General features: G+C 42.9%; 1 protein-coding gene across 2 annotated transcripts; it reads right to left on the bottom strand.

Moving 5' to 3' along the window:
* Window positions 1–5,176: 5,176 nt before the first annotated feature.
* On the bottom strand, window positions 5,177–13,420 carry LOC102193423 (calcipressin-1-like). 2 transcript variants are annotated; one of them, XM_005747077.2, is made up of 4 exons: window positions 11,600–13,420; window positions 10,764–10,937; window positions 9,539–9,698; window positions 5,177–6,720 (listed from the first exon to the last, which is right to left on the bottom strand). In XM_005747077.2, exons 1-4 carry the CDS (start codon window positions 11,930–11,932, stop codon window positions 6,536–6,538), a joined length of 852 nt encoding a protein of 283 aa, XP_005747134.1. In that variant the 5' UTR covers window positions 11,933–13,420; the 3' UTR covers window positions 5,177–6,535. The 2 variants fall into 2 exon arrangements, with proteins under 2 accessions (XP_005747134.1, XP_013769808.1); XM_013914354.1 differs by having other exon boundaries at window positions 11,606–13,420.
* Window positions 13,421–15,700: the final 2,280 nt, after the last annotated feature.

Here is a 15,700-nt window from a genome sequence, read left to right as displayed (position 1 = left end):
CCTGAAAACTGAAGGCTCTGCCTCCCATTCTACTTTTAAATACTCTAGGAACAACAAGTAGGCCTGCAGAGCGAGAGCGAAGTGCTCTAATAGGGTGATGTGGTACATGTGATTTCACATATTTGACAGATATTTTCCAGAAGCGTTTTGAATTCATCTAAACAGCCTCTCTGGATTTCCGGTTCGTGAACAGACTACACCCTCTCAAACTAGGCCACACACTGTGTTGCCATCAGGTGTTCGATTTTAATCTGAATATAACTGATGCCTGCTTATCAGACCGCTTCCCTGTCATTTGTATGCACTGCTCCATGTTTCCTGTACCTAACACTGAATTGGACACATTACGCTGATCAGGTTGTATTAATTCCTCTACTGCTAAGAATTTTGGTGAGGCCTTTGAAAGCACCTGCCTCCAGCTCCCTCGCCTTATCAACTTATTTAGCACCACTTGCGCCACAGTTATCGAAACCATTGCTCCGTATAAACTGAGTAAACCCAGGCCTAAAAAGTCACCCTGGATCAGTGACACTGCTGGAGCTCTCAGGACAGATTGTATAAAACCAGAGAGACAGTGAAGGAGGAGCAAGTTTCAAGCTCTGTTTTTAATTTTGTAAAATAACCCAGAAGAAATCTGTAAATCTGCTGTTGTAAATATTTCTTTTACAAAATCACAAAAACCTCCAATAATCCCATTATGAGGATTTTGTTCTCCACCACCAACTCTGTTATCTCCTCCAGTGCCTTTTTAGGATGCCTCTGCTAGTAAAGTTCAGAATATTAGGAGTAGTATTACTACCTCCCCTCACATTTTAACTGATTCTTTCTTCTGATCTGTTTTCAAACCACACTATCCCATCCTTCTTTCATTAAATCCACAACCCATCCACTAGACGCTGGTCCAAGCATTCTCTCAATCATCAACAGTTCTGTCTTTCAGTACTGGTTCAGCTCTCTTCAAGCAGGCAGTTGGACCTCTGATGAAGAACAATAACCTAGAACCCACCTTACCAAAAAACTACTGACCAACCTACAAACTTCCAATCCTCTCAAAAGTCTCAAAAGGTGAGTTTCGGATAGTGACGGCCAAATGACACTTTCTGAAGCACTGAAGCTTGTATTGAAAAAGGTTCATTGATCAAAGCTTTTCAATACAGTCTTTGGTGACATCTGGTGGCCAGAAATATGAAGCGCAGCTTGAATCTACAAATTAAAAGGAACTGCTTCATTATGATTGCCCACTCTACCAAGTTTCTGCCCACCAGCTTCAGTTTAACATCATGTGACATATCCATGCTGTGTTCTTCCTTTTCTTGTGACTTCTTTTTATGACACATGAAGCTTCAACTTCAAACAGACCATCATTAGTATCAAGGCAACCTGCAGCATAGAATAGAAACCACAACGGTCTTGTACAACGCCTGCACTTCAGTGCTGGTGTCAGCGGCACAGCACTACACTGGCTCACCTCATACCTCAACAACAGATTCGTCTCTGTCAGCTGTGCAAACTATTCTTCTTCGATAGCGGCACTGCCACCGTCACACTGCCACCACCATATTTTAATGTTGTTGTTGTTGTTGCTCAGTCTCTTTCTCATGAACACTGACCTTAATTGGCACAGATGAGGCCTGCGGTTCTTGGGATGTTGTTCTGGGGTCTTTTGTGACCTCTTGAAGGACTCGTCACTGCGGTCTTGGGGTAATTAGTCGGCCTGCCACTCCTGAGAAGGTTCACTAGTTCATGAATTACACGACTGTAATTCATTATTATCAGGAAGTCCTAAAAACTCCCTGAAAAGCCTTCAGCTAATCCAAAATGCTGCAGCAAGAGTCCTGACAGGGACTAGAAAGAGAGAGCAGATTTCTCCTGTTTTGGCTTCCTGTTAAATCCAGAATTCAAAATCCTGCTCCTCACATACAAGGTCTTAAATAATCAGGCCCCATCCTATCTTAATGACCTTGTAGTACCATATCACCCTATTAGAGCACTTGGCTCTCGCTCTGCAGGCCTACTTGTTGTTCCTAGAGTATTTAAAAGTAGAATGGGAGGCAGAGCCTTCAGTTTCCAGGCCCCTCTTCTGTGGAACCAGCTTCCAGCTAAGATTCAGGCTCAATCAGGTGACGCTGAATCCCTGAGGCTGTTGGGGATTCCCATGATGCACTGGGTGTTTCTTCTTCACTCACGATGTGTTAATAGACCTCTCTGAATTGAATCATACCTGTTATTAACCTCTGTCTCTCTTCCACAGCATGTCTTTATCCTGTCTTCCTTCTCTCACACCAGCCAATCACAGCAGATGGCCCCGCCCCTCCCTGAGCCTGGTTCTGCTGGAGGTTTCTTCCTGTTAAAAGGGAGTTTTTCCTTCCCACTGTCACCAAAGTGCTGCTCATAGGGGGTCATATGATTGTTGGGTTTTTCTCTTTACATGGAGAAACCTTTGGAATACAAGCGCGCTGATCCACACAGGTATGCACACGGGTGTTCACTGCTCGTAGACCCAAATTACACCTTTCTTGGCTGCTACTTCGAAGCACATCTGTCCTGCGTGCTGCACAACAACATTGAATATTTAGTATTTACTGCTGTTTACACTTAGCTAGATTAATGCGATGGTGTTGTGTTTAGTATGTTGCTTTGGGGGTTTTTTTGTCTTTTTTTGCTTGTTTTCTATTCTTCTCTCAACAGGTGATCCAGGAGATTTTTATTTTTTTTTCTCCCCCCCTTTCTCACTGTCCCTCTCCCCTTCTGTTTTTCCTTTCCTTCCTCTTTCTTTCTCCCTTTCCTATCTCTCACTCATGTCTGTCCCGTCTGTAACATCTGAAAATAAAATATAATAAATAATAAAAACAAAGATCGACCAAATGGACCAATACGGCAATGCCACGATGATCCATCTGGCAAAGTAAATCCATTGGGCATCCTTGTTGGTCTTCAGACAACAATTCTGATGACTAAAGAACCAAATGGGACAGGCGAAAAAAAAAAAAAAAAAAAACACAAATAGATGCCACTCATAAGAATGATTCCATTAGCATTTGTCACAAAAACGTTTCATCTATGGCGCTGTTCTACTGTACCTGAGCACTCACAGTGCTTTATACAACATTCCTCATTTACCCGTTCACACAAGCACTTTAAAAAAAATGCTTTTTCTATCTAACATTCACACACATTCATACTCTGATGTATGAATTGGGATTAGTATCTCGCACAAGGATATTTGAGATGGTGCATCCACAGATCGAAGCAATGACCTGCATTTGGTGAACTTTTGTCTGTTTTGTTTTAAATGCCTTTGTATTTTTGTGCGAAGACCTTTGCGATGTTTGTCTTGAAAGGTGCTATATAAATAAAATTTTAGTAATGTTACTGATCTACCACCTGAGCTAAAAAAGCCAAAGAGTTGATTCTGTTCATGTGGAAGTTTTCAGTGGGAGAAACGTTTCGTCACTCATCCAAGTGACGTCTTCAGTCTGAAGAAGTAAATGAGGGGAGACAGCTGGGTCAAAGAAAGGCCTTTTAAAGGAATGGTTTAATAACGTCGAACGCATGCGGTGTCTGTTAGTAAAGAAAGCATTAATCAAAGCTAAAATGTCTTTGAGAAGTGTTGAACGAATGGAGTCTAGAAGGCTCATTAATGGTTTAGAGGAAGAGATCACTGAAGTTAACACAACAGAGTGAGGACACTTCTTTTTGTGATTCTAGTCTGTGGAAGGCTTTCGAACTGTGTTTATTTACACTGTCAAAACGTCCAGCCCACTGTGACCAAAATATTACAAAATTCACATACAGGAAAAACACAAACCTCATTCAAATGAGTCCTTAAAACAGTTCAGAAATATAGTCAAACTTATGTGTGTAATATAGACATATACTCTTATATAGGACAATGACACAGATGGAATTAGATGGTGAAATATTTATTCACGGTAACTTATTACTTATTTCAAAAATAATAAAATTCTAGTAAAAAAGTAGCCAAACCACCACACTGTCCAATTGTGTCTAAATGAAAGGGAAACAAAATACCCGGACTAAAGGTGCAGTTACAGCCCGTTAAGATGCTCGACTGGCAAAGACAGACACGTTTTCATTTTTAGATTCTTTCAGTATCACAAAGTGTCACGTGGCCCTAAAGTTCCATTTACAGGTTGAAACAAACAAGTGTGTTGTGATTCCATTTATACAGAGTTAAACTGGGATATATAGCATCAGTCCAGTTCTGAAATGTTCATGTAGAGGTGACAGTCCTGTGTTATGCATTAGCTACACAGATTTGAGACACAGCGTTCGAACATCTGCAGCTGAGCACTATATAGCAGAAAAAGCTAAGCTAGTCTTATAAAAACTTCAGAAAAGCAGACATATTAAAGATAGCCAGTGCTGCACCTCAGCCTCATAGTAGATACACTTATGGTATCAATGTGAAACAAGCCATCTTCGTTCAGTCAGTCAATACTTCGTTGTCCCCAACGTCTGCCAGCCCATACTGGCAGGGTGACAATGACGCCGCGTTCACGGCTGCAACATTTTGGAAATCAAACAACAATTAGTTGGAAATTGCTGTAACCCTACTGATGCAACAGCAACACAGCAGTTAGTACATCTTTGAAAACACACAGTCAAACATGCACACAACAGGGCCCTGTACTACGAAGCAAGTCCAGTATATCCCATCCTTTATTCTCTTACTGGAATATCTGAAATCAGGATAAAACTTCCCATCGCTGGTCAACCCGGGATTTCTCTGCACTATCACATGAAAGGGATGGTGTTGCCCGGTCAAACATGGTACGTAAACAGCCAGCAGAGCAGCAGATTTTACAGTGCTACCCCTCAGCCTCCTATGGTATTAATTTCAAAAACCTATGTCGCCTCATTCTTGAGTTATCGCTTCACAAACTTGGGACTGTCGGCAGGGTGACCACAGTCCCCATCAGTCTGATACGGCTGAGAGTTAAGAAGGAAGATAAAAATATGAGAAGTTAAACACATGCAGTAACAGAGGTGCTGTACACTGCTTTAGTATTAAAATTATATGAAGTTTAGCCGATTTGAAACCAGGAAGGAAAGCTGCCAAAACTGCTGACTGTGTAACTTATCAAACTTCTCAATATCACAGCTCTATCATTAAGACATCAGAGGATCTGATGGAATATAATGTAATGAAATGTCTGTTTGAAAGAGTTTTTATTGTATCAGCTGCAGCCTGACAGTGAATAAATACAAGAGCAGAATTCATTTGATACAAACTGAGCAAGTACAACAAGGAGCTCTGTTTTGGGACCATACACTAATCCTCACAGAACTGAAACTGTTTAATTGCAGCGAACATGTAGACTTCACACACTACAAATAATTTAGACCCTCCCAGTATCCACACACAGAGGTCTGAGGGACCGCACAGACTGGTACGTAGGTGGTGATCTGCGATCTCTATCATAACCTCTTTTTATAAGAGGTTAGTTACCATGGGTACATGAGTGATATATACCACGTCTTACTGCACCATCCAAGTAAAGAAAATCCAGGGTTAACCCTGAGATGACCTGGATAAGACCATTTTTGTCTTGACCATCCTGCTTCATAGTAGAAGCCATAGGACATGATGTGCCACAAGTACAAAACAGGCCCCAAAATAACCGGCAGCGTGTTTGGGGCTTGAGTCACTGGTTGAACAGCAGCGCTCGCACACATTGGCAGAAAGACATTTTTCAGAACACTATTTAACCCCCACATGGCAGAAAGTGTCATCTGTTTTTTTAAAGCACGGCATGGTCAGTGACACGAACAGGTAAGTGTGGCGTTCTAAAGTAACAGATAAACATTGGTTGGACTTTAAGTCAAAGAGTAAACGGCCGTCCACGCAGGATGTGGTCACGGTGTATCACTGTGTTGTTGAGAGTCAGCGGCCTGCAGACATTCAGGTTCTCGAGGGTTAACTCCAAACTTCACGCCACCAGCAGCCATCTTGATAGTTGTTGCCTGAAGGTCTCCGTCACTACAAATCACTTCCTATGTGGGTGCCTTTAATAACAGCTGTTTGCTATGAGACAACCAAAACACACACAGAATGCAGCAAACTTCAAACACTACTCTCAAGAGAATTCCAGGAAAACTGCTTTTTTTGGGAAACTGAGTCGCAGCAAAGACAGCAGGAGGCCAGCTTTGTTTAGGCCAAGCAGATACATCAGACAACAGTGCAGAGCAATGGACACTGTCATGACTTCATGCTAGTGAGCACACAAGCCACTAAAATGTGAAAAAGCTGAAGCAGGTTGCTTCACACCTTAATAACAGACAAATGGAGCACCAGAGCAGATATCAACAGTCGTACAGTAAGTCCATTTAAACCCTTTCCCGCTTCGGTCTGTCGAACACGACACAAATGCAGCATGCAATTCTAGTCATTTGCTTCAGCTGGATATTGCAGCACCCACAGACGCCTTCTCACAGTTTTATCCAAATCTCTGCGAGCGTGTTCAGCTGCTGATCGACGCTGACACAGTACAGATTCCCCTGTCAGCACCGCTCACTGCTCAACTCTAGGTGTGTAGTCAGGCCGTCGAGTCTGAATGATCTTTGGTCGTGGTGGGCGGGGCTTGTCATCCTGGTCGCTGTCATCGGGTGCGGAGCTGTCACCGCGTTCGTCGTCGCACACATGGACGACCACGCTGGGAGTGGTTGGTGTTGCTGTGTGAAGCTCGTACTTCCCCCCTAAGAATAAAACAAAAAAAGGTCAAATTGGAGGACGTTTCCCACAGGGCGTGCTACCAAGTCACTGTGCAGCGATGAGGTTTCCCTCTTCAGCGATAGAGATGATGCAAAATGGAGAACAAAGCTGTCACGATCCTGACGACCTGATGATCTCAGGCTTAGATGTCAATGAGGTCTGACATCAGCTGGCAATTTCAAATGTATCAAAGAAACTATTTTAATCATTCAATTTCAGGAAACATTGCTTTTATACATCTGGAGGCAGAATCTAGATGCTTTAGCCACATCAGCCGACACCAACTCCTAACCCATACTACCTTTACTTCTTCTAACTTTGACATTGGTGGTGTGAACATAGCATCAGCATGTGGAGCTGCAACAGGTCTAAATAGTTTTAACAGTCAAATAGTCAAATTTAAAGTAATAGGGAACAGCTTTACTAAGTGACAAACGTGTTTCGGGGTGTGGCCTTCATCGGGGTCATTGAAGGCCACACGCCAAAGCGTGTTGGTCACTTAGTAAAGCCGCCCCTATCCAGTCTTTAAGTCTGACGTCATTAGCCGTTCCCGGGCCTAAACTCTGCTGCAGGTCCCAAAGTCACATGATCACTGCGGCATTACTGAGAGTTAAAAGCTGTCTAAATTCTTTCATCTTTAATAAAATCATCAGCGTTGCTGCTTTACCAGGTGTAACAATTAAGTTTAACATCCAGGCATCCATGAAAACAGAATTTATTACATTTAACAGAGTTAGAAGTTAACCGGAAGTTAGCTCGCTAGCTTCCACCTAAACATGATGTAGCATGTTCTGACTGAGAGATTTCTGAAAAATTCAAACGTACAGCTCTGCTATCACTTCCAACATAAATGAAGACAAAACTAAACAGCAGTGACGTTTGTAGGGTTACTGAAGTTGGGCTAGCTGCTATATAATGATGTGCTACGTGATCGCTAGCGACACAGCTATGTTAGCATAGCATAAACACGGTGAAGCTGGAGGATGAACGCTAACTTTTTTGCTACTCGATAAAAGTTAACGTGAGGGTTCCTGATGGTTAGAGACAAATGCAGTCACATAGCAGGATGCTGTAAACGGACCAAGCTTCAGTCAGGAGAACAACTGAGATAATCCATCCACAATACCAGGTTAGTCACTAATATACTGCTGCATGCGCTGGGCTGTAGTTACATCGTAAGGTTTTAAAAACAGAGCTTTAACATGATTAACGGTAATAAAAACCGAGAGGCCGACAGTGATCACTGACTGTTTGTAGGGGCTTGTAGATTACATAGAACAAGACACAAAGCATTAAAACAAGTTAAAAACACAACAGTCTTAGTGAACACAGCAGTTTGGAAGCAGGATTCGTCACGTCATCACTTAAAGACCGGATTACTTTAAGTGTTGCTGGAGTCTTCAGGTCATCAGATCTTTGTCTTCTCCATGCACCTTGGAAGAAGGTGAAGTTGTGCCAGAAACATTTGTTGGTTTCTAATCCTCACTGCTTTTAAATGTGCTGTGTGTCTATGCTAGCAGATGTGCATGAAGTGTGGGTTTCCCATCACTTCCCTGAGCTCAGTGTCACCCATGTCTCTCGAGGAGCCATTCGCCTGTACGGCTATACAAAGCTGTGTTGCCAGACTTTCACTAACACATAATAATAATAATAATAATAATAATAATAATAATAATAATAGTAATAACAACAACAACAACAACAACAACAATAATGGATTGTGTGACATGCACAAGACTTGTAAGCATTAATTTATAGAACCTCCCCCACATTTCATGAAAGTTTGACCTTGAAGAAGAGGTCAGAGGTCAAAAGTAACGTGATATTTAGAATCCCTATATGTATTCAATAGAAACAAGAGCAGTAAGAAACATAATAAAGTTGTATAGTGCCATTTAAAACTGACTTTTACCTTCAGATCTTTCTATTGCCCATGAAAAAGAGGTCAGTGGTCAAATGTGACATATTTTAAATCTTTAAATCTTATCTGCAATACCTTCTATATGTTCACAATACACTGTTTGTAATAATGATAGTTTCTAAGCCTTCTAGTCAATTATTGACCAATTATCATTAAACTGACCTTGAAGACCTCAGTGTGAATGGTTTGTATCATAATTCAGGGCTCAGCTTCCTGAGTATCTGGAATCTAGTATGCACTGTTGCTCTATTTACAGGATCTCGATCCCGGCCTGGGACATCTTTTCTCTAAGGAGATTGTTTTGTTGTACATGGTCCCTGTTAAATAAAGTGGAAATGAAAATGAAACACTGCAATGAGCACCTACCATAGCGCAGCTCCTTAAGTGCAATAGATGGTTCTTTTGTCCTTTTTAAATCTCATTTTATAGTTTTTCTCTTTATTATTTCTGTTCTTTTCAGTGCAGCAGGGACAGCATTTAATTTTGTTGTACTTGTTTCCGTGACAGTAACGACGCTCTGATCGCGGTGTTGGGTTTTCCCTCTAAACACCACACCTGTCTGCAGTTCTGCTGGCAGTCATTGCTACCTGGCTCCTGACTTTGAGTTGTAGGCGTTGATGTCAATATCAGTGTGGAGACAAGCTCACACACTTTGCACTTGTAATCAGTTGTGATGAATTTATCGAGAATTAAATGAAGGAAGACAAAAAGATTAAAAGAAGAGGAACAGCGTTTTAAATCATGTACCACTCAGCTTCGTTCCAAGCCTGTAAAGAGCCTTCAGTTTGCATTTGAGGCTGCAGGAAGTGTCGATTGTGTTTTACAAACATGTCACACATTCACAGACAGATGGAAAACACAAATCATAATGTGTTGTATACCTGGCCCCAGTTTAGAGATGGCACAAAGCAGGTCATAGTTGATGACCGGTGTGGCGTCCTGAGACTGTTCCCAGCCGACTGGAGGGGAAGCAGGAGGCGAGATCAGGAACTGCTTCTCTGGCTTGGGAGGCTCCAGCCGAGGACTCCCTATGTGCACAGACTACACAGTGCAAAGGCAGGGCAGCACTTTATAATAACCAGCAATATATCACAGGTTTACTGAGACTGTAGCATCATATAGAAAGAAATGGATTGATGATTATGTTTCTGTCTGTCAAGTTTGCTTAAAAACAAACGAACAGTTTCTCATTTTTAGGGTCGTTTCATTCTAGTAGAAGAAGAAAAAACGTTGCAAAGGTTCTACGTTGATTTGCATGTAACTGTCATCGTCCCACTGCTCCAGTGAGAGTACCACCCCAAGTCCCCACAGCAAACATGGAGGTGGAAATCCTATGCTTCTGGGATCCGCCCTACTGTGAAGTGGAACGTCTAATCACTGCCCACTGCGTCATTCACCACAGGGCATTGTGCACCGGTCGCAGCAGATGGCCCCGCCCCTCCCTGAGCCTGGTTCTGCTGGAGGTTTCTTCCTGTTAAAAGGGAGTTTTTCCTTCCCACTGTTGCCAAAGTGCTGCTCATAGGGGCTCATATGATTGTTGGGTTTTTCTCTGTATGTGTTATTGTAGGGTCGACCTTACAATATAAAGCACCTTGAGGCGACTGTTGTTGTGATTTGGCGCTGTATAAATAAAACTGAACTGAAATGTTTATTATTTTGTAGCATTAGAAAGGATGAATTAATCAGCTAGCTGACATAAAGCAAGCTAACAACATTGTTTAGGTAGACAGAATGTAACACTTATAAACTACACTAAGTTATTCTATTCTTATATACATATACAGAGCAGCAGCTCCATTCATATTAAACTGAAGCTAACATGTCAAATTTAGTCTGGAGGACGCTGACCGGTGTCACAATAAGTGAAAGTATGCACATCTCTATAAGAGAAGAACGAACACTGCTATAACACACAAGCTAATGTTCTTCCACAATGTACAAGCTGTTTTTTAGTTATTATTTCAATTTTCATTTATTATTCCAAACTCTGGGACAACCATAGATGACATTCAGAAAGTGAATCAAGAGCTCCGCCTGGTTTAGCGCGTTGAAGGTCTGAACAAGTTACATTCATGTGTCTGATAGATCTCAGCCTACAGATATTACCTGAGCGAAGTAAAGTCTCATTTCTTTGCCGTTGAAGTCCGTCTTATGTAGTCGGAGTCTCGCCTCCGCTGCAGCCAGAGCATCTCTGAAACTGATCCTGATCCGCCGAAACGACTTGAAGTACTGGAACTGCACCTCCGAGTCGAATGAACGGAACAAGGCCTCAAAGCCAGCCTGGAAACACAGAGGAAGCAGACAGCAGGAGGAGACTGAAGTAATGACTGAGATCTCTGAACCATCTTACAGACTTCAACTCTGTTCAGCCCATTTAGCACTTTCTTCACTTTCTGCACTAAAAATATTGAGCAAGAGGCAGTTTGAAGATTCTATGAATAAAGGCACAGACATCTGATCATGCAGACACACTGAAATGATCGATATTACCTAAACGCCTACAGATTAGCACACATTAGTGCAGATGTAGGATTCATCTTTTTCTTAACACTGTTTTATTATCGAGTTGCACCAACAGCTTAAGGAAACTATGTTAAAAAGCACGGCCATGCTGCAAAATCCTCATTACTGTGTTTTACAGTCAGTCTTGGCTGTCATTACACCATCTAACAGTCGAGTTGCTGCATTACTACTGAAAGACCGTTTTTAGAGGGTAGTTGAGCTGGATGCTTGGGTTGATTCAGCTGTAAAATCACGTTTAAGCAGACCTCTCAATAGCTACATTACATGATGAACTGCACATAAAACCTATATACAGTCAACACAAAATGCAGTTGGAAGCTGCTGGTCGAGCCTGGAAGCCAGTAAAGATGCCTCAGGATGCACACAGGGTCAGCTGCAGTCAAATTCCAGGAAATCCTTTAGTGACACCGTACTGTTACCTGCACCTCAGAGTGGTGGAATAATTCCCGGCTGGTCACCGAGGCCACCAGGCAGAACCGGTTACATTTAGTGGTCTTAATGTGCATGACAGGCGACCCGCCGATCCGCAACCTTTTCGACCTGATAACTGAGTTCAGGGTGCGATGCAATGCTGTAACAGTCAATGAAGTTGAGGAAGAGGAGGGACGAGGTTGGAGGACTGTTGCTTTCCCCAGGGTGACGGACAAGCAGAGACAACGGGATGTTCCAAACAGGACCGTGGTCGGGTTCTTCCCCAGCACTGGCTTCACATGCGCAGCAGCAGTTTTCCTCCTTCGGTGCCCACAGTACATCAAGTCCACAACGTTAGAGAGGCAGTGCGGCACATTCCAAGATTATGAAACGAGAATCTAAAGTTAGAAATTGAAAACAACATCTAACATTTGCTAATCTGCGTTTTCTTCTGCTGCAGCTTGTTCCTGTCTCGCTCAGCAGCAGACTGAAAACTCAAGGAATTTTCCAGAGATTTGGGTGTGGAGAGCTGAAAATGTCACTCACACTTTAATCTCTCTCTCTCTCCCAGATCCAAAGCCACTTAAATGAGGCCCTGCCAGCCTATGACGCATTAGCCACAGTCCCCTCCTCTCTTTTTCCTGGTCTCATTCACTGCAGGCCAATCATCGGTGGAAGGAGGAGGGAAATCTATTTTCTTCTCTCTTCCTATTCCTCCACTGACAGATACAACACTGACTAATCATACAGAATGAAGGGCAGTGACTGCGTCTGTGCGAGAGAGTGGGAGACAGAGCTGACATCACTGCCTCCTGATGCTGTTTCTTAGTGGAAACTATGACAGGGAGCCTCACTTTGGATTCCACACGCAGAACAAAAACATACATTCATATCTTTTCTTTGTATATATGACTGAAAGACAGAGAAATGACACAGGTAGCTGGGAGACTGACGCCCAAAGTAAAAAATAAAAGGGGTGAAGGAAGAGTAGAAAGACAGGACGAGTGAGAAGCATGAAGGGATCCAGAGGCAGGTTGATAACATGTTTCTGTGAGGTATTAATAGCAGAGAGCTTAAAGCTTCACACAATGACAGACAACACTGTGACTGCTCATACAGTCAACATCATCATCTTTATTGATAAAGCACTTTAAAACAACCAAAGTGCCGTACACTGGAACTGAATAATACAGTTACATAAGATATCAATTAAAGCCAAATAAAAGAAAAAGTATAATCTTTAGTTAGTTAGATATTAACTAATTTAATTACAAGAAGAACTACGTCTCTCTGAGGCCGAAAGCCAAAGACTAAACATGACGGCTGACATATACAACATACATGACTTTTCATTTCATTGAGGGGGGAAAAAGTCACAATATTTACAAAGATCACCAAGAAGCACTTCGAGTGCAGATGTCTGCTAAATCAAATGACTGACCTTGAAGGAGAGGTCAGAGGTCGATGTTTTGAACAATGACCTTGGAGACTTTGGTAGATCTGAGCCAAATTTGAATGGATTGTTAAGACTCTGAAAAATCAAGTTTACAGACACCATGAAGCTACCAGCAGATTACTCCAACCTGGAAGTTCCAAGCTGAGTAAGCACACGTTTCATTTACGCTGTACAAAGCTAGTAACACACTGATAATATTCACGGGGAACTCAGTGGGACTGTAAAAACAACACTGGACGCCAACTGAATGTTCTTGCTGCTGTTAGACCTCAATCCCCTGATCATCACCGACATCTGTCACACTTGGGGTGGCTGCAGCTAGGTAGAGCAGGTCATCTACTGATCGGGCGGTTGGTGGTTCAATCCCTGGCTCCTCCAGTCTGCATGCCAAATATCCTTGAGCAAGACACTAACCCCAAGTTGTTCTCCGGTGCATCAGAGTCTGAAAGTGTGTCAAGCTTAATTAGGTTACTTGGGTAAGTCTAAATTGCCCATAGGTGTGAACCTGAGTGTGAATGGTTGTCTGTTAGCCTTGCGACAGCCTGGAGACCTGTCCAGGGTGGACCCTGCCTCCTGCCCTATGGTAGCTGGGAAAGGCTCTAGCTGCCCTGCGACCCCGACAGAATGGATGGATGTTGTATAAAGCACTTTGAGAGTAGAAAAGCACTATAAGAATCAGTCCATTTACCATTTAACAGTGGACATGGCTACAAATTTTGCAGTGGAGCAACCATCAGCCAACTACTGTACATGGGTGACAAGCTATAAGCCAGGACACAGACTCACTGATCCACATCACCAGGATGTACAGTGAAGGCATCAGGATGTTATTCAGACTGGATAAGTACAGTCGAATGGCTGCAAAGACAGGCAAGCTCATCCGCACTGAAGCGGTGGAGGAACAACAGCAGATGTAGTACAAAAGCTACACGTACCTGGATATCCCACAGGCCAGTGGGAACATGATGACTATGCACAAAGGTCAGCCACAGTCAGGTACAGCCAGAACGAAAAGCAGGTGCTGACAAGCCAGCTGAATGGTACGAATAAGCTCCAAGCTGTAAATGCATATGTCCAGTGTAGACGGTCAGAAAACGACTACAAGAAGACAGGACCAACTTCACCCCCGATCAGACCTGCACACTATTAGACCTCTGCCTCACCACCACATACTTCAAATACAACGAAGGCTTTTACAGACAAAAACATGGCTGTGCCATGGACTCCCCCGTGTCACCTATTGTAGCCAACCTTTACATGGAGGAAGTGGAAAGGAAGGCTCTTGGCTCTTTCAAAGGAAGAGTACCCAGCCACTGGTACAGATATGTGGACGACACCTGGGTCAAAATCAAGACACAAGAAGTGGAATCCTTCACTGCGCACATTAACGCTGTGGATAAAAACATCAAGTTCACCAGGGAAGACACAAAGGACGACTGTTTGCCTTTCCTGGACTGCGCCGTGCACATTGAAGAGAACGGCAAACTCAACATCGAAGTTTACCGGAAGCCCACACACACGGACCAGTACCTCCTCTTTGACTCCCATCACCCTTTGGAACACAAACTTGGAGTAATCAGGACCCTACACCACCGGGCAGAACATGTTCCCTCTAAGGCTGAAGGAAAAAAGAAGGAACACACACATGTAAAGGAAGCACTCAAAACGTGTGGTTATCTTAGGGCTGTGCGATATGACCAACATCTCATATCCTGATATCAGACATCTATCGTCCTGATAACGATGTAAATCACAGAAATGTCACATTTCCTGTAAAGTCTGTGAATCTCGGGCAGCTCGACTTGCGTGAAGTGTTTCCTGCTGCGCGTCGTGTAGCTGGAGTCGAGTGTTTTAACTGATGCATGAAACGATACATTTTTAGACATAAGTTGTAACGGCGCCGTTTTCTTTGTGAGTATTTATTACACGGCGTGCTGCGGGGAAAAGCCTGTTCTAACGTTTGAGTCTAAGCTTTGTTTTTTAGCACCTGGCGGCTCTTTTTTACTTCTCATCTGTAAATCTGCTCTGTCACGTGATTCAGTTTATTTTGAAAAGTCTCAACAGGATCTTGAGCTTTATTGTGAAAGGTTTATGTGGAACATAAACAAGCGGACACGCGATGGTTTTACCGTCGTTGTTGCTAACGACGACGCATAAAAACAGGTGCTTGTCCGTCTGTAGTGTGGTTATATAAAATATAAGAGAAAGAGAGAACTTTAAGAAATTAATATAGCCCCTACAGTGACCATCAGAACCATGAACAAATATTGCCGTAAACAGTTTATTTTGCGACACCACGAAACAAACGATAGCGTAAAATGAAACGATAGACGTTTTTATATCATCATCCGATATATACGGTTATATCGAACAGCCCTAGGTTATCCTAACTGGGCGTTCTTAAAAGTCAGCAAAGAGGCACAGAAAAGAAGATCAGACACCAGCGAGGGAGGATAAGAAGGACAGACGCAACAACATTGTCATCCCCTATGTAGCTGGTGTATCAGAGAAACTCAGGAGAGTTTTCTCCAAGCATGACATCCCGGTGCATTTCAGACCCAGCAACACGCTCAGACAAAAACTGGTTCATCACAAAGACAAAACGCCAAAACACAGACTTAACAATGTGGTGTTTGCTGTACAGTGCAGCGAG

This window comes from Pundamilia nyererei, unplaced genomic scaffold (assembly GCF_000239375.1).
Source record: "Pundamilia nyererei isolate P.nyererei 1_Seehausen unplaced genomic scaffold, PunNye1.0 scaffold00188, whole genome shotgun sequence".
In the NCBI taxonomy this organism is placed as follows: Eukaryota; Metazoa; Chordata; class Actinopteri; order Cichliformes; family Cichlidae; genus Pundamilia; species Pundamilia nyererei.
This window is presented reverse-complemented; position numbering and strand designations above follow the sequence as displayed.

What these genes read in the sequence shown, in the direction of transcription:
- LOC102193423 (XM_005747077.2), bottom strand. Translation starts at nt 11,932, where the DNA reads ATGTACTGTGGGCACCGAAGGAGGAAAACTGCTGCTGCGCATGTGAAG. An exon ending in TCCACCACTCTGAGGTGCAG is followed by an intron (nt 10,938 to 11,599) that starts GTAACAGTACGG and finishes CTGTGTTTCCAG; the next exon opens with GCTGGCTTTGAGGCCTTGTT. An exon ending in TGAGACTTTACTTCGCTCAG is followed by an intron (nt 9,699 to 10,763) that starts GTAATATCTGTA and finishes TGCACTGTGTAG; the next exon opens with TCTGTGCACATAGGGAGTCC.